Source organism: Diplotaxodon limnothrissa, linkage group LG5 (genome assembly GCF_057381915.1).
Source record: "Diplotaxodon limnothrissa isolate DT_005_m linkage group LG5, D_limnothrissa_male_GT1.1, whole genome shotgun sequence".
In the NCBI taxonomy this organism is placed as follows: domain Eukaryota; kingdom Metazoa; phylum Chordata; class Actinopteri; order Cichliformes; family Cichlidae; genus Diplotaxodon; species Diplotaxodon limnothrissa.
In genome coordinates this window covers 13862271-13881148 of record NC_140600.1, presented here as the reverse complement: position 1 = coordinate 13881148, position 18878 = coordinate 13862271, and the positions used below count along the sequence as shown (strand labels likewise).

General features: G+C 39.4%; 2 protein-coding genes across 2 annotated transcripts; both read right to left on the bottom strand.

Annotated features, from left to right (window-relative positions):
- Positions 1-702: 702 nt before the first annotated feature.
- tmem128 (transmembrane protein 128) lies at positions 703-11470 on the bottom strand. The gene is made up of 4 exons (XM_085353120.1): positions 11351-11470; positions 9980-10112; positions 8875-9036; positions 703-3056 (listed from the first exon to the last, which is right to left on the bottom strand). The coding sequence occupies exons 1-4, from the start codon at positions 11448-11450 to the stop codon at positions 2957-2959; spliced, it is 495 nt and encodes a 164-aa protein (XP_085209246.1). The 5' UTR covers positions 11451-11470; the 3' UTR covers positions 703-2956.
- Positions 11471-14903: 3433 nt separating this feature from the next.
- Positions 14904-18641, bottom strand: lyar (Ly1 antibody reactive homolog (mouse)). The gene is made up of 8 exons (XM_085353112.1): positions 18162-18641; positions 17960-18074; positions 16500-16607; positions 16337-16417; positions 15826-16147; positions 15560-15622; positions 15315-15400; positions 14904-15077 (listed from the first exon to the last, which is right to left on the bottom strand). The coding sequence occupies exons 1-8, from the start codon at positions 18281-18283 to the stop codon at positions 14940-14942; spliced, it is 1035 nt and encodes a 344-aa protein (XP_085209238.1). The 5' UTR covers positions 18284-18641; the 3' UTR covers positions 14904-14939.
- Positions 18642-18878: the final 237 nt, after the last annotated feature.

The following is an 18878-nucleotide window of genomic DNA, read 5'->3' as shown; positions in this document are numbered from 1 at the left end:
CCATTCACCATAAGGTGGTAGCTTGCGACTGGTGTAACACCATATCTGGACCGCCCTACTGGGGGCATACCACTAGAAACGATTCTGTGTTCATGGACTTTTATTCTCTGATGAAGGCGTGTGTATTTACATACAAATAAAGGCTGGAATTTGTTTGGGGTTTTTTTTAGAAAGGGAGTGATTTATTTTTAATTTTTTTTTTAGTTGGGGGAGTTTCACTGAGATATAGTTCAAAATGTACTTGGGGAAAAAGTGTCCATGTGGATGTAGGCACGCAAGCTTAATTCATGTCATTAGTAACATCTGTGTTCACCCTGCTCATATCAAAACAGCTGCTCTCAAATATGTCCATTACAAACAAAAAGAATAAGCTTAAGAGACAACTGGTTCAACAACAATGCTTCTGTACATGTACAGGGTCAGCAAGGGGACAATGAATCATGCTTTTGTTTTCTTTAAGCTACAGGGAAAAAAAGTACCTGACATTTAATTTATCATGCCAAGAACATGGGAGGAGATTTTATTTTGTGGGTTTCAACTATTACACTGTCCTATACGCCACAGTGAGATGTCATTCAAGTAAAACCTAGTAGAGGTCTAATCAACTAAATTAAGCCAAACATCTGTTTGAGTATAAAATGAGTTTATATCAACTAATTTCCAAGTTCATTAAAGGAAAGGAGAAAAAAATGACAACTTGACTATTTCAAAAATAAGTAACAATTGATTGATTATAATGCCGGCAATTCACACATCTTTAGGAAAGAGCTCATTTCTGACACTTTTTCACATAATCATTCTTTGGTTTACAACCCAGGACTTGTGACCTTAGCTGAGGACAGGAATGGAGATCAACTGATGATACTGATCCATCTGCCAGTTTCCCATTCCACTCCATCTTCACTCATGTACAAGACCCTGAGATACTTGAACATCTCTATTTGGAGCAGCAACTTGTTCCAAAGCTAGAGCAGGCACGCAACCTGCTTGTGGCTAAGAATCAGAACTTGAGGTGCTAATTCTCCTCCCAGTTGCGTCATAGCCACAATCCACAAATTCTATGTGGCATTAGCATGCATCATCCAAGACAGCTACATAACTTACAGACATTTAGGGTAAATCGTATCCACCTCAAGAGCCCTGCCACCAAGTATTAAATTTAATTACCTCCAAAACCTTGCTCCCTTGTGTTTTACCAGTCAAAATAATAATAAAATATCCAGTCTATTCCATCCCATCCACATTAAACTGGTTGCACTGCCCAAATATGCATCAAAGTTACTCCAGTCCCATCAAACTATGGATCAACTTCACTCACTAGCTCAGGCTCCTTACCTGCTAGACATTTCATGTACCTCTAGCTTGTTTTGGGACTTAGCTAATGCTGCTATTTTATGTAATGCATTTCAAGACTCAAAGATTCCTCAGACAAGTGAAAAGAAAGACTGTAACCACAAAAAAGCAAAAATGATATTGGACGCATCGAGAGCAGTTCTATTAAAAAAAAACAACAACAAAAAAACCTATCACTCAGTGTATGGTGCTTTGTCTTGACAATGGTGTCAAAGCATGTATGTAGAGTAAATCAAACATGGGAAAGATTTTGAATTGAAAAGGTTGCGGGATAGCGTGGCAGGTCTGAATGAAATTCAGTACACTATTGCTTTTCATGTGGTAAAAATGGTTCAAGCTAAAAAAAAGAGGGCTGGTAAGTGTATACACGTAGGCCAAGTGAGACTTAACAAATGAAAGATAAAGTGATAAAACAGAAGGAATTAAAATAGCGATTATGCCATCACTGCACACTCAGTGTACTTACCTGAAAGAAACTTACGAAACAATTTCTGCTGTACATGTAATTTATTTTTTCCTAGAAGGTTCTACATTTAGAACTTGCATAATTTCATCTTGGACAGCCACTACATAAAAATCCATTATTTGCTATATCAGTGTTTCCCAACCTTTTGGAGCCACGGCACATATTTCATTTTAGAAAAATCACACATGCTAGGGCCTTCATCTGGGTTGGAATTTTCTCCAGGACCCAGGTCAGATCGACTACTTTTCTTTTCAGATATTTATCGATTGCTATTCTCACAGCATGACTATTATGTAATTTCTTCTTGGTTTTCTTCTGTTTTACTGGCAGTTAGCAACCCATTTAATTACAGCAGGTAGTTGTACTGCCCTCTAGTGGAAGAAAATATAATTGTTCTGCCCGCTGATTGCTTAGAGCAGCGGTCCCCAACCTTTTTTGCGCCATGGACCGGTTTATGCCCGACAATATTTTCAAGGACCGGCCTTTAAGGTGTCGCGGATAAATACAACAAAATAAAACTAGCTTTGAAAGGTACCGAAAAAAAGAAGATTTATTCATAACACACGTGAAAAGACTCAGGAAAACAGAGTTAACAATAAAAACGATAACAAAATAACGCTGAAAACCGATAAAAACCCTGAAAACCATACATTTCACACCTGAGCCTCAAGTTTCGCGGCCCGGTACCAAACGACTCTCGGACCGGTACCGGTCCAAGGCCCGGGGGTTGGGGACCGCTGGCTTAGAGTACTAATCAGATGGAATCAGATCATCTTCCACGGCACACCTATGTGCCGCAGCACAGTAGTTGGAAAACACTGTGCTATATAAAGCATTAAGTTTCAATGAAAGATGTATTTTTTGGTGACATATCCAACAACAAAATAGTTAAGATAATTTAACCTTTACTGCCAACAATTTCAATTAACAGAGTGCGCTGGACAGTGCAGTCTCTCTTTACTTTAGTGCTTAAAACTCTTTGCCACTTTGAAGATGTGTCCAAAAGACAATACAATGTCAACAGATTGATAAAAAAAAAGACACTCTGTGAAAATTAAAATGTCCACAGTATAGTTATTTAAAAAACAAACAAACAAAAACAAAAAAAAACTAAGAACACTGTCCCACCTTTCCTATTCATCCAAGCAAAGAGATGAACATGACCACACCCATGAACTGTGTGAAGAGGATGAGTGGAGTGAAGAAGGACCACACTGGCCATAATGCAATGTTAAAGCTGCAAGACAAATAATTGAGAAATGTTTGAGTATTGATCATTTGTAAAATATTAGTTGAATACAGATGCTCCCTGTTACAAAAAGATGTGAGAGGACAGGCAACAGAGCTGTTTCTCTATCAGATTCAGCTCCTCTGCCCCTTCATCATATACAGGCATTTTATTTTAGGTTTTAAACACCACATGCTATCAGTTGCTATAATGCAATATATCTGTCTTTAATAATAATAATAATAATAATAATAATAATAATAATAATAATAATAATCATCATCATCATCATCACCTTTTGAGAATAAAGAAGTATGGGATAAATAAAGTATTATGATCTTTAATTTTTTTTGCACTCACAAACAAACAAAAAACTACTAAATAAATACTGTGCTGTATGCATTGTGGCAAAGTATTGAATCACCTCTTTTTTTCCTATTGAATCACATTTCTTTCTGTTTTTTCCTAAGGAAGCAACACGGTTTAAAAATGCTCCAGAGCAACATCTTTATGCATGCTCAATCATAGAGGTAAGGAAATCCCAAAAAGTTGATTCTGTTCATCTGGACGTGGTGTTTTCAGTGGGAGAAATGATTTGTCACTCATCCAAATGACTTCTTCAGTCTCAGCTGACTGCAGCTTTCCCCAACCTTTTAAACGGTACATTTGCATAATGAGTGAAAATACAACTGGACAAGTGGGTGAAAAATCTGTCTGACAGACAACTCACCCAAGCAGAGAAAAACATCCTTGCGAAAGGGTAGAGCTTTGCTGTGATACCGACACAAATATGGCTAGTGGAACCGATCACAGCCATAGAAACAGCAATTTGAAACAACAACATTGAAGATGTGGAAGCAGAGCAACTGCGGACAAAGGTTTCAGCCTGTCTAAACAATGCAAAGCTTTGAGGAGCATGGAGGAGAGCAAAGCACTCACATCCCTTAGTAATGACGAAAACAATATCATTCTTCCGGCAGACAAAGGTAGGTGCACAGTTTTGCTAAGCCAGAAAGACTATCATGAGAACATTTTGCCACAGTGACAAAAATACTTATGAGCCCCTGAAACGAGACCCAGGACGTGGTTACAGGAAGATGGTGTCTGAAGTAGTTAGAACAAGACAATGCCATTGACCAGACCTCATACCACAGGATATACCCAGGGGAAGCTACACCAAGTCCATGTGGTTTGCTAAAGATGCATAAACAGGGTGTACCTTTAAGACCAATTGTCTTTATGATCAACTCAGTCACCTATAACATCTCGGTTCTGGATTCGATCCTCAACCCGTTAGTAGGCACCTCTAAACACCACATCAAGAACACCTTGGATTTTGTTGAGAGATGTCATTATGTAGGCAGATGAAACCATGGTCTCGTACGATGTTACATCTCTCTTCACTTGCATCCCAGTCACTGAAGCAGTGGAGGTAGTTTGTAAGCGATTACAAGATGACCCCAACCTCAGCACCAGAACCAATCTCAGCACCGACCAGCTAGAGTAGGGCGATATGGCCAAAAATATTTATCACGATATATATTTGAAAATTTGCGATAATGATATAACTGACTTTACTAGTGCCAAAAAAAAAAAAAAAAAAAACATTCATGTATTGTCACTTAAACAAGCAGCTGTTTTTATGTGCATTAAAGCTATATAAATCCAGTGTGTAACCACTGAGAGCTAAAACTCAGGTGAGATTTCAAAGCTGTGCCGGTGATTGGACATCAGCCGCTGATCAAGTGGGTTCGCCTATAAAGTGCTCTGTAGGGAAAAAGCTCCAGCAGCTCTGCGCTCTGGAAAAAAACTGTATTTACTTATCTTTTGCAGAAAAATGCGCCAACATTGCGTTATATCGAACAACGACTGCCCAGCTAAACTGTGACTATCACCAGGTAACATGTTTCTTGAATTAGCAGCAGGTGTTAAACAGCTGACATGTGAGGAGGAGGATGCATGCAGGTAAACTGAGGGCTTGTTGAACTGACTGATCGCTGGTGTCGTGAGAAAAATGTCAGCTCGTTCTGTATGTTACAGAAGCACAGAGACACAAGACCAGGCGGAAAGAGACGATCGTTCGGTGAAAATGAGAATCTGCAGATGCAACATGTGGAACATGGAGAGTGGAATATGTAAACAAACCGGTTAATGTAAAAAACAAACAAACAAACAAAATACAGTTACGATGGAACACCGGGGCTGTGAGCTCGGTGCACTCTGTCAGCTGACCGTTAGCAGAGCTAGTGACATCTCTGAAAACATGTCCTATGTTGACAACCTGACCAGACATGTAAAGATTAGGCCATGACATTCGCGGCTAAAACACTATTAAAAAAGTGTAGTTGGTGACAGAAAAATGGGGTATTTTAAAACTTTACACCACCACCATTGCTGCCTGAGATTTGAAATGCATTCTGGGATACCTGGCTGCCCCAAGTCCACACAAGCAATCGATTATCTAGGATCAACCTGTCTTGACTTACTTTGCACGGCAACCAAGAAAATGTTAGAGAAGCTGCAGTGGCAGCGTTAAACATTTGTTTAATTATATATTTCCAATTTTAATTAATTATTGCCACATTTAATTAATTATTTAATGGTGTATTTAATTATAAAACAGTGGGAACACCATCCCCACAGATACAGCGGCCAGGGAAGCTGAAGAACATATCGAGAATGCCCTGGACATTTATCAAAGCTGGGAAGACACCTAAAGGAAGCTCCAGGCGATCCAGGAGAGAAGAAGGACAAGAGCTTCCTCAGGAAAACCCCGTAGTGATCCCTTATGTGTCAGGAATATCAGAACAGCTGAGACGCATTTTCTCCTAACACCAGAAACACACTGCGTCACAAATTGGTCCACCCCAAGGATCGGATGTCCCGACACAGAGCAGTATAGTGTACGCTGTTAAGTGCCAGGAGGATAACCATGATTTATACATTGGGAAAACCAAACAACCTCTGGCTAAGCGGATGGCACAACACAGAAAAGTCAGGCCAGGAGTCTACTCACACCTACAGGCCAGTGACCACTCTTTCAATGATCCTCGACAGGGAGGAACACTGGTTTGAGCAGGGGGTCAAGGAGACCATTTACTTGAAAAGGGAAAGACCATCTCTTAATTGAGGAGGTGGACTATGGGTGCATCTTTCACCATCTTACAATGCTGTGACTGCAGCCGTTTCCCAACTCTCTGTGAATGGTACTCATAGCAACCACTGATCAATGGGCTTTGATCAATGGTTGTTGATTAGTGGTGATGAAAATTTGGATATTAATGATCAAGAAAGTGACCTCACGCCCATTGTTCGTCAGTGGTGCTAGTTTCAGTTATTGTGCAAATGTACTGTTTAAAAGGATGGCGAAACCTGCAGTCACCTGAGACTAAAGAAGTCACTTGGATGAATCAACTTTTTGGGGCTCTTGATCAATAGTTCTCAAGGTTCTCTGAAGGCCTTTCAAAGCTTTTCTTTGGACATTAGCTGCTTTTTCACTCAACTATTAGTCCAGTCCTTGTACCTGTCCATTTTCAAAGGATTTTGTTTTTGTTGTTTCTTGTCCACTTAACACTGACCTATGAATCATTGAAGCATAAAAAAGCACCCAAGTCAAGGGATGACCCAGTATTGTGTCTACATATAACAGACAACTTAAAGAAAAAAACAAAACAAAAGCAGCCTGTCACAAAAAACACACAATTTATTTCTACTTCCTTCACTGGCCCTAGCTGTCAGGAAGGCATTCTCAAGGAAGAAAAATAGAGAGAGAGAGAAAAAAAAAAGCTGATTTATCCCAAATTAGACATGAACTGAAATGAAATATGTGGTAAGAGGTCTTATGGAACGATTAATCCAAATTTCAAATTTCTTGTTCAAATCATCACTTTCATGGTCAGAAGAGGTACAAAAATGAGTACCTACAGCCATTTGTAAAACTCGGTGAGGCTCTGGCATGGTTTGAGGCTACATTTCAGCCAATGGTGCTGGAAATTGTGTCGAAAATGATGGAATTGTGAATGCAGAAAAACACTGGCAGATTTTGATCCACCATGCAATATGAACTGAAAGATGACTGACAGCTTTATTTTTCAGCATAACAATGATCCCAAACACACTGCCAATGAAGTAAAAACTTAACTGGATAGAGAAACCAAAAGTGCAACATTATCAGTTAGTGTTGTGCGATATGACCAAAAATCTCCTGATATAACCCATCTGTTATCCCGATAATGACACATATCACAATATAGTACATTTTCTGTAGATTTTGTGATTATATGTGTTGATTATATAAACAGAAGTAATATTTCTTGTTACATTTAAATTAAATCAAAAGTGAAACAAATATGACCCTCACATGGCGTTAACCACATGGCGTATTGACACAAACTAGATGACCCGTTGCACTCATGAAAGCGCTTCCCTGAGCCCTCCAGCTATCATTACTGTCCCTGTATGGTTGTCAAGAAACTAACCTCTGCAGACACTGACTGCAGAGTGTTCGGTTTCGGATGCAGTGCACCATTAAACTCTTACAAGGATGTGTTGTTCGGCTCACCCACATATCTGTTGTTCCAGCGTAGTATGCTACGTTGCTGATTTCCTCCAATACTTACCCGACACTCGTAATATAAAACAGGCAAATCGACTCGTGGTGAAGTGTTTTCGGCTGGGAGTTATGTACCTGGAATCGAATGTTTTGACCAGTGCACAAAATCATATAACGAGCTCCTAAATTTTTTTTGGCTGGTTCTTGTGTGGTGCCAATGAAAGAATATTTCAGTTAATACTGTGTTTTGTGATAGAGTATAAATATGAAACAATAAGCGTTTCGATATCATCCTCTAATATAATTCATCATATCGCACAGCCCAACTTTCAGTCATAGATTGGCCTCCCCAGTGCCCAGATCTCAACATTATTGAAGCAGTGTGGGATCATTTTGCCAGAGAATGGAACAAAAGTCAGCCAACATCCAAAGAAGAGCTTTAAATGTCCTTCAAGAAGCCTGGAGAACTATTCCTGAAGACTACTTAAATAAATGGTAAGAAGATTTGCCTAAGGGAGTTCAGACAGTGTTAAAAAATAAAAATGGTTATACAAATTCATTATACCATATTGATATTACCATATATACACACGATATAGATTTTCCAGCTTTTGAGAACTGTACAAACTCTATTTTTGCCTTATATACTGCATTGCATATTGCAAATATGCAAGACAATATATAAAGAAAATAATTTGCTGCCCCTACTTTCAATTTCCCTAGAAAATTATAAAGAAATGAGGGTTGGTTCAACATCTTTTTTGCACAGTAGTATACACACAAACACCTGCAAGAAAATGTCTAAACCTGCTCCATTCCACTTTCACAAATAGCCTTGATTAAATACCAATATTTGTTTTTAACCTGCTATCAAAATGGCTGCCATTAAACAAGTCAATTATTACATATTTTAAATTGTGCTGAAATGCTAGGCACTTTTTACTGTTCATAACATTACACACATACTTTTAGATCAGTTTGAGTCAATAGAGGCTAGCTTTAGCAGCTTTCATTCCCTACAGATTAAGATCCACTTTGATTACAGTACATGCCACAGTAACATTTAAATCTTACTGGACAGTCAGTTGCCTACCATTATCTCTTACTATATACCCAAAAGAATATAAAATTGTTTATGCAAAAACATTTAAAGAAGAAAAGTACTATAGCCTTTGCTATACATGTTGTTGGCATATAAACCTATGGCTGCATTTTTTGTGTGAAAACAATGCTTTGGAGTTAACTTGTAATTACGCAGGATATGTCCCGTTTTACCTGCATGATGCAGCGATAAATGCTGCAGTGGTGATTGGAGGAATGGCAGGGTACTCTTGGTCATAGTGCTGGATGCCTTTGTACCACTCCAAGTACACAATGCAAAATGTGGCCAGAGACAAGCAGATCCCCAGGAGTAACAGACCAACGCTGAACCACCAACTGGCAAAACAGGTTAAAATGAGGATCAGTGTCAACATCTAAAGCTAGTCTATTCAAACAGAGAACATGCTGCATCATGAAAACATTCGCACGAGTATCATATAATCACAATGTCATTGAAAGAGAAGAAAAAAAAAACAAAAACAAAAAAAACACCTCTTGGGTTTTGATTTTCAAGCACCTTTCATAACGACAAAGTAGTGCTTGGTGATACAGTTAAAAAATAAAGAAAGAAAATGTAATGTTAAAAAAAGGTATTCCTTTATAACACCAACACTACAATTATGTAAGTAATATAAAAAAAATTTTTAAACTGAAATACTGATTTGACAAAAATTATGTGAAATATATTAAAAAAAACAATGTGCACAGAGGAGGTGACGCCTTTAAGAAGATAATCCGTCACTTCTTATTGTGGGATGTTTTCTGTTATTGCAGTTATCAGCATCTAGCTATGATTAAGTTACAAAAGTATCTGAGTATGGCATTTGGTGGAATTGGTGCACCCCAGAAAAGAAAGACTCTTTTTATACAAGGGTATTGTGCTAATCTGCATCTCCTTATCACTGCATCATTAGAGTGCAGAGTAGAGAACAGTCACTCTATATGAGATAAGCTACAGTAAAGACATTAACAGCAGAAAATATACAAGCTAATGTCTGTGTGCACATGCACCAGCTAGTGAACCAAACAGCAGTACTGTTCTATAGTCCAGGCAAAATGCAACAACTAAGCGGACAGTAACCTGCTTAGCTAATAGAACTCATGTTGAGTATCATCACAAATTATGCATTTTCCACAAAATGCAATGAAATATACTGATGTTGATGATATTCAGAAAGAACTACAGCAAACACTTTAAAAGAACAATGTTTACTGTGATTATCTGAGAAATTTTAATAATAGTATAACGCGGAATGAGTGAGCAACAAAGCACATTCACCTTTTTATATCATCATTTTCCATGATGTGTCGGAGGAAGTCCACGTAGTATGTCACAACTACCGAAGCCACAATCCAGAAAACAGAGTGTTTATTGATGCGAGGGAGTGGTTTGACCTCTTTTTCCTCTTGACCTGAAAGATAAAAAAAAAACAAAAACAAACAAACACAAAAGCACAAAAATTATTTGCATTAACTCAAGCCCTTTTTAAGAGCATACTTAATTACAGGACACCTCAGAAGAACAGACCGTACACTGTTACGATGTTTTACTATAAATTAGATGCTAAGTAAAGTTATTATATTAAACACCCTGCATTACTCAAAGAAAACTGAAGTTATAGCACCAGATGACATAAATCAAATCTAAGATTTGTCTCATCAGAAGGCATACGACAAATCTCTGTTGTACAAATTCCAGCCTTTAACGTTTAAGCAGCTTCTGAGGCAAAACTGATAGGTTTCCTTCAGACAATCTTCCCTCTCAGAGGGCTATTAATCTCTATAATTTAATGGTTGATTAAACGTATCAGAGATTGTTGTTGGCTGCTGAAGTGGCTTAGCGTGCTACTCCACTATACAAAGAGTTCACTATGAACTTGACGCCCTAGATAAGTAGCTGCTGTACATCTTAATCAAAGTTAAGCCTAATGGTTCATCCTTCATGTAACATTGGCATAGTACTATAATACATTATCTTGCCATAGAGACCCAGTGATGATAAGCAGGTATGGGTGTCATATACACAAAGCCATTCATAAGAAATCTCAATCTCGGTTATCTTACAGTTTACACTGGCAAAGGCACGACTGATAACTGTGTAGGGGTAGAGTGTCCCCTGTATTATGTTGCTGAGCTGACACAGAGTTTCTTCACAGTCTCACAGTCAAAACAATCAAGAATTGGTGGATTTCTGCCAGCTAAGGCCTCAGAGTTGGACAAGTGTCGGTTGTACAAGCTGCCTACAAGACACCATTACAATAAAAAGGCTGCAGTCACAATGACCAGCCGCTGTGTTACAGCTGAGGGAGTCTGCGTTTAATTACCTGTAGCTTAATACCACAACACCGGGACGAAGTAATGAAAAGAAAGAAAAACGTTAAATGGTTTAAAGAAAGACCAAAAAAAAGAAAGAAAGGTTACTTTTCTATCAACCTCTGCTCGGGTCAGCAGCTGTACCTGTGGCAGACAACCACCATTTGTACTCAAGTGACAGTTTGACACCTTTAAAGTCACAGACCGGGGTTAACTCTGTGGATAACAGTGACGGTGCTTCCAGCGTAAATGGTTCGTTCAGAAGAAGAAGACGAAGAAGAAATATTAGTTCAAACTGGCTAATAACGTTAGCCAGCATACATTTTCTAAACCTTACTCTTTTCATCTTCGGTACCCGAATCTGCTGGTCGCATAAGCAATTCTGCATCTCTTCTAAATCGATTCCGTAAGTTTGCAAGTTCACTGTCGTTCAGCATTTTACTGACGCTACCATTAACTTAACATGAACATTAAATGTTAGCTAGCTGTGTATCAGAAGGCACTTCCTGTGACACACTGAGTCGCTTTTTTATGACGCACTTGAACGAGACGGTTGTAGTTTTAAAACCCATTCTATAATAAAATGATAAGAATAACTAAATGTTTAATCATTTGACTTTAAAGCGATTATAAAATAGCTGAAGTAAAACGTAAAAACATAGAATACTTTCTGAAAGGTTAACGTCAGGTATATATTCAATTGGATCTTTCTAAGATAGAATGCTTAATTTAAAGTATTCTCAGTCTCTTCAATCTTTTAACTCAAGTGACAGATACGACTGTTTTTTCTTATATCTTTACACGTATTGGCAATTTGGCAAAGAGGAATGGGCCGTTCAGAAATTTTCTGTCGTTTTAAAAAGAATATCTATAAAAAACATTTTGTGCCCGTCTTTTATTAAGGAGCAGCTGGAAAGGTAGAGCAACAACCAAACTGGACCACTGGTCTGGAAAGAAATGCACGTCTAGTGTAACTGAGGATTAAGGGGAGGGTGGTCTGATGGGGTACTTCTGATGCCAACCCTCATAACATTTGCAGAATACATAGTCGCTGGCTTTACTCCAAGCCTAATCTTGAATGTGGATGTATACATTTACATAGCTCTGGCAGCAATCTGACACTTCTCTTATTGTTGCTTGTAATTGTGAGCCCTAAATTTTTTCTGTTGAGACTTGAGACAGATTTTTTTTTTATATACTTAATGGTTTGTCTATCACCCAGTTTAGCAGCTATAAATCCCAGAGTCCAGCTTTTTGTTGGAAGGTTTTTATTATTTTTGTAATATATGACGATTGGACTGACATGTTGCTAAAATTCTAATTATTTAAATCACATAACTGCACAACTCCTGCATTTCGTCATCTTTAGGGAAAATGAAATGACTCCTCTTATTAAAATACCTCACTGAAATAAAACTGTGTAACAGTGCTTAACTTCGTATAGATGTGACACTTACAGTGGGGCAAAAAAGTATTTAGTCAGCCACCGATTGTGCAAGTTCCCCCACCTAAAATGATGACAGAGGTCAGTAATTTGCACCAGAGGTACACTTCAACTGTGAGAGACAGAATGTGGGAAAAAAAAAAAGAAAAGAAAAAAAATCCATGAATCCACATGGTAGGATTTGTAAAGAATTTATTCGTAAATCAGGGTGGAAAATAAGTATTTGGTCAATAACAAAAATACAACTCAATACTTTGTAACATAACCTTTGTTGGCAATAACAGAGGTCAAACGTTTACTATAGGTCTTTACCAGGTTTGCACACACAGTAGCTGGTATTTTGGCCCATTCCTCCATGCAGATCTTCTCGAGAGCAGTGATGTTTTGGGGCTGTCGCCGAGCAACACGGACTTTCAACTCCCGCCACAGATTTTCTATGGGGTTGAGGTCTGGAGACTGGCTAGGCCACTCCAGGACTTTCAAATGCTTCTTACGGAGCCACTCCTTTGTTGCCCGGGCGGTGTGTTTTGGATCATTGTCATGTTGGAAGACCCAGCCTCGTTTCATCTTCAAAGTTCTCACTGATGGAAGGAGGTTTTGGCTCAAAATCTCACGATACATGGCCCCATTCATTCTGTCCTTACCACGGATCAGTCGTCCTGTCCCCTTGGCAGAAAAACAGCCCCATAGCATGATGTTTCCACCCCCATGCTTCACAGTAGGTATGGTGTTCTTGGGATGCAACTCAGTATTCTTCTTCCTCCAAACACGACGAGTTGATACCAAAACGTTCTACTTTGGTTTCATCTGACCACATGACATTCTCCCAATCCTCTGCTGTATCATCTATGTGCTCTCTGGCAAACTTCAGACGGGCCTGGACATGCACTGGCTTCAGCAGCGGAACACGTCTGGCACTGCGGGATTTGATTCCCTGCCGTTGTAGTGTGTTACTGATGGTGACCTTTGTTACTTTGGTCCCAGCTCTCTGCAGGTCATTCACCAGGTCCCCCCGTGTGGTTCTGGGATCTTTGCTCACCGTTCTCATGATCATTCTGACCCCACGGGATGAGATCTTGCGTGGAGCCCCAGATCAAGGGAGATTATCAGTGGTCTTGTATGTCTTCCATTTTCTGATGATTGCTCCCACAGTTGATTTTTTCACACCAAGCTGCTTGCCTATTGTAGATTCACTCTTCCCAGTCTGGTGCAGGTCTACAATACTTTTCCTGGTGTCCTTCGAAAGCTCCTTGGTCTTGGCCATGGCGGAGTTTGGAGTCTGACTGTTTGAGGCTGTGGACAGGTGTCTTTTATACAGATGATGAGTTCAAACAGGTGCCATTCATACAGGTAACGAGTGGGGGACAGAAAAGCTTCTTACAGAAGACGTTACAGGTCTGTGAGAGCCAGAGATTTTCCTTGTTTGAGGTGACCAAATACTTATTTTCCACCCTGATTTACGAATAAATTCTTTACAAATCCTACCATGTGGATTCATGGATTTTTTTTTCACATTCTGTCTCTCACAGTTGAAGTGTACCTCTGGTCCAAATTACTGACCTCTGTCATTATTTTAAGTGGGGGAACTTGCACAATCGGTGGCTGACTAAATACTTTTTTGCCCCACTGTACATATGATGGCAACATTACAGATGAAGCATAGTGTGTATGTAAGCACATATACACAGCCATAGAAAGCGAGTGTGTACAGATTAAGGCTTGAATGAATGCATTCGTTTTGCAGTGAAGATGTAGTTTCAGCATTCTGGGGGGTCTGGATTAAATCAACAGAATTAAGTTCAGCTGAGCCCAGGTAGACTAGAAAACATCATTTTAATACTACCAAACTTCAGTTACAGCTTGACTAAAGCCCAAAGTATGTAATATACAATTACAAGGTAAGCAGTGTGATGAATGAGCATCAGTGTTAAACCTGCTGGGATTAGCTGAGCTTCATAAAGCTGGGCAGATTTCCTCCTGTTTGTGTGTGCGTCTGTGTGTCTGCGTGTGCGTACAGGGTAAAGAGACTGCTCATTCTAGTCGTGCAAAATCAGACAGCATTAAAACTTCACCTGAGGCTGACACCAAGCGTCTTGCCTCTATGGGGCTTCTGTATCCCTGGCCAAGTGAGCCCCGTTCGGGGTGCCGAGGAATGTGCATTAACTTCGTCCCGTGTGAGAGTCTAATTCACCTCAGGTGCACCTCTCCCGTTACCCTTCCCCCACTCGAACATCCAATCCCACAGATAAGGTGCCATTTCCCAGCCTTACCGCGAGCTTGGAATGCGTAACAGAGCAGCCATCTATCACAATTGTCATACATTAAACAGTACTAAAATTTTTAAGTCAAACAGGAACCGGACACTTAAATCGGTGGTAAAAGCATTTTATCTTCAACATCATGTCAACTGTATTAAAAGACAACAATAAGACAATGATGGCTTTGAAATTAAAAAAAATCTATGCAATATGTCAAAAGGAGTCTACTTTACAAGTCTAACTCTATCTTTCAAAACTCTAAGCTTTGGATTTTTGTTGATCTTGTTGTTGAAAAGTGCTAGCACTTCTTCCTCCTTCTTAAAATTCCTATCACCAGTGTAGGAATAGTAGGCAGCCAAAATCTGAAAAACATGAGCAAGCTTTTACTTTAGTGTTAATAAAAGATTATAGATCTTTGAAACTTTAAGAGTTTGATATACAAATAATGTGTGAATGTGTGTGTGAATGGGTGGATGACTGAATGTGTAACGCGCTTTGGGGTCCTGAGGGACTAGTAAAGCGCTATACAAATACAGGCCATTTACCATAAACAACTACATCCTCATTTCATATAGCAATGAAAACACTTCATGGCTCACCTTCTTTCTGAGTTTTTTCACTGACATTTCCTGGTCAGGTGACTCTCTCAGTACTGCCTTGATGTTCCCCTTCCAGTTAAATTTACCTGATGAGAAACAGAAATCAGCTTTCAGTACAGACACTAATCACCAAGGGTCACTTTCTCACTCTGAACAAAAGAGGCAACACTGACCTCTGCTGCCTAATCACTGACTAATCATTTAATAAAGGAGGGCAATCTTAGTCATTGCTAGCTCCACCGTACCTTTAGTAGCAGCTCGATCCTCAGTCTCCTCTTGATCATCAGCATCCTCAGTTTCTTCATCAACTGGAAAAGGATGATAACAGAGTTATCTAATAAATGTTGAAATACACACACACTTAAAAAAAAAAAAAAAACATAAATCTGACCAGACTTCACAAAGCTGCTGATGTAAACATCCCCAATGCTTGAGTGTTAGAGAATACCTAAACTCAGTTTAACCATGACAGTAACAGATAATGTCTAGCACTTCAGAAATCTTGACTCACCCTTTGTTTTCTTGCTTGATGTCTCATTTTCAGTGCCATAGCTGTTATCATCATCACTGGGTTCTTCAGAGAGCTGTTTTCTCTTTCTGTCCTTTTTCTTTTTGTCCACCATTTCTTTCTCCAGCTCTTGTGCGACTGTATTTTCAGCACCTTTTGTAGCTTTCCCATTCTTCTGCTGTCGGGCCTCTTTGCGTTCCCGTTTGTTCAGTTTTTTCTTCTTCTCTCCCTCATCACTTGGGTGGCCATTCGGCTCTTCTTTTCCATTAGTGTGTACTTTGACTTCAGCCTCTGTCTGCTGAGCTGGCTGTGGGGGCTCTGAAGCCTGTCAGACAGTGGCAGTTAAAGACAATCACTACAGCTATTGTAAACATGCTAGACTCTTTATTTTTATGGCAGACTTGATGTTAAAAGGAGCAGTTTGCTTCCACTCATTTCCTGGTAACATTCAAATTTAATAAGCACACATTCACAGAAAAAACTAAAAACATGAGAGCTAACAAGCCTAACTTACGTTATCAGCTGCAGCAAGTATATTCCACACTTCCTCCTGCAGACTGGGGTTTGGTATTTTGAGACTATTTTTCATCCAGTTCTGATGGGAAAAGAAAAATGTGACAGTGAATCAACATTAACGTGAAAACTGATTACTTTGTACAGTTTTAAGTAATACTAACCTGAAACTTAGCCTTCTTTCTCGGTACGTTATCGTAAGTACTGACTTGCTGGAGGACATCTCTTAGCTTTGCACTGACTCCAGGTTTGTTCATGGCTTCATGGACTTTCTTCAGTAAAAGGACATAAAGGCAGAACAGTTTAGTGATGGGTCGTTCGCGAACGAAATGGCTCTTAGAGCCGGCTCTTTGACGTGAACGACGCGAGCCGGCTCCTTATCGCGAGCCGTCACGTGGGTTTTTTTTTTTTCTTTCTCTCAGCCTCTCTCTCGCACTTTTTTTCCGCTTCACTCTGCACGCGAGCCTTGTGCTTTACGCTGGGCAGAGGGGGGAGGGGCGGTAGTTACACTCAGTAGCACAGGAACAGAGCCAGAGAGAGAGAAAGAGAGGCAGGGACAACAACATTAGAAAGGTATAGTAATCATCCACAACTATTTTCGGTTGCAGATGATAAAGGATTGAGAAAGTTTATTTATGCAGGTCCATATGACAGAGAATATGCATGTTCTTTTAGTTTTCATATTATAATTTATATTTAATTGTGTTGTGGTTTGCAGTGTTTTGTGTTCTTTTCACTTTAAATTTGTGAAAGGAAAAAGCTGAAAATTTAAATAGTTAAAACTTGAAATGTGAATAGTTGATTTTTGTATTATATGATTTATTTATTACATTTTATGTGGAGTGAATAAATAAAAGTATATTTACGGTGGCCCCTAGAGACAAAGCACATACAAACTTCAAATCACGTACGAACTCTGAAGCATGTACAAACTCCAAAACACGTAAAAACACGTACAAACTCCAAAACACGTAAAAACACGTACAAACTCCGAAGCACGTAAAAACTCAGAAGCATATAAAAACTCAGAAGCACATAAAAACTCAAAACACGTACAAAAGACAACAGAAGTGCTCCAGGATGCTGGGCGCAGTGTTGAGCCTTTGTTATCTTGTGGCTACACAAGCCAGCAAGTACCAACGACCGGATTTGGTGTGTGGTAATAACAGGTAAATGAACTTTTTTTTAAATTATTTGAATATATATATATATATATGAGTGCCTGTGTATAAATACACAAACAATACACACATGCTTTCAATTGTGTAATTTAAGTGATCTAGTAGCTCTGCTTTGGAAGTTCAGTTCATGCTAGAAATGTGTTTTGGAGTTTGTACGTGTTTTGTCTCTAGGGGCCACCGCATATATTTATATATAAACATATATAAATAAAACCACTTGTTTTTACGTTAGTAATTCCTTTTGTGCATAATTTTATATTATTGTTAATAATAAATAAATTAAAGCAACAAAACAACCTGAAGAGCCGGTTCGGAGCCGAAAGAGCCGGCTCTTTTTAGTGAGCCGAACCGAAAGAGCCGGAAATCCCATCACTAGAACAGTTGGCTTTCCTAAGTGATCCAAAAGCTTTACAGAGTTTTTCTTTTTCTTCCCTGAATCTTACCTGGATCCACTGCTGCTGTTTCACATCTCCTTTGTTTGTTTTCGCCTCGTAGCCTTTGCCTCCATACTTCTGATCTTCACTGATGCATTTAATGTGGGTTTTGTAGTCATCGCCCCTAGTAGACAAACACACACAAATCGTTAGCACCGAGGCTGATCTAGCGCCTGTTAGCCTGGGCTAGCAGTAAACAGTCATTAATTACCAGAAGTCTTTTCCACAGTCAATACAGGACAGGACCTGGCAGCCCCGGCAGATATTTACATGTTTATCAACCTGAGCTTTTTTCAGGGACTCCCCACAAGCGTTGCAGGTGAAAAACACCATATTCAAAGATTCTCTTGTTTGGCTAGAGTGCAGCGATAACGGTCAAAACTGAACCGGCCTAGACTCTGCGGCACCGACCTATAAACCGGAGTCGGTTAAACTCTCATGCGAAAGCTGAACGCATGTGACAGCGCTGATACGAGCTAACGTTAGCCAAAGAACGGCGGCAGACCCGGGTCCCCTAAAACTGTAAAACACTACAAAATCAAACCCTCTCCTGGGAAAAGTGGAGGTCAAAACGGTGTGAGCCGACGGATTAAATCAGTTGCCTCAAAATCGTATTTGAGCGCAAACGTTAAGCGGATTCGTTATATTCCAAACTTTTCCAAACACACATTAGGGTACCACTACCCGTACCGGAAACCTGATCGGTACCACGCATGTGCGAAAGGCTACTACTTCCGCTCGAAGCATTTTACGATAGCTACGGAATATATGTTAAGATGTTAACAATAATAAGTATCTTTTAAAATGTTTTCAGTGATGAAACATTTCGATATAATGTAGACAAAAACTAAAAAAAAAAGATAGTTACGGATCAGGACTCCCCGATCCGTACCGCGCATGTGCAGATGTTTTCTTCTTCTCCTGTTTC

What these genes read in the sequence shown, in the direction of transcription:
- lyar (XM_085353112.1), bottom strand. Translation starts at nt 18,283, where the DNA reads ATGGTGTTTTTCACCTGCAACGCTTGTGGGGAGTCCCTGAAAAAAGCT. An exon ending in TACTTGCTGCAGCTGATAAC is followed by an intron (nt 16,148 to 16,336) that starts GTAAGTTAGGCT and finishes ACTGTCTGACAG; the next exon opens with GCTTCAGAGCCCCCACAGCC. An exon ending in TGAAAAAACTCAGAAAGAAG is followed by an intron (nt 15,078 to 15,314) that starts GTGAGCCATGAA and finishes CATGTTTTTCAG; the next exon opens with ATTTTGGCTGCCTACTATTC.
- tmem128 (XM_085353120.1), bottom strand. Translation starts at nt 11,450, where the DNA reads ATGCTGAACGACAGTGAACTTGCAAACTTACGGAATCGATTTAGAAGA. An exon ending in GGGTACCGAAGATGAAAAGA is followed by an intron (nt 10,113 to 11,350) that starts GTAAGGTTTAGA and finishes TTTATCTTTCAG; the next exon opens with GTCAAGAGGAAAAAGAGGTC. An exon ending in TTTATCGCTGCATCATGCAG is followed by an intron (nt 3,057 to 8,874) that starts GTAAAACGGGAC and finishes TTTGTCTTGCAG; the next exon opens with CTTTAACATTGCATTATGGC.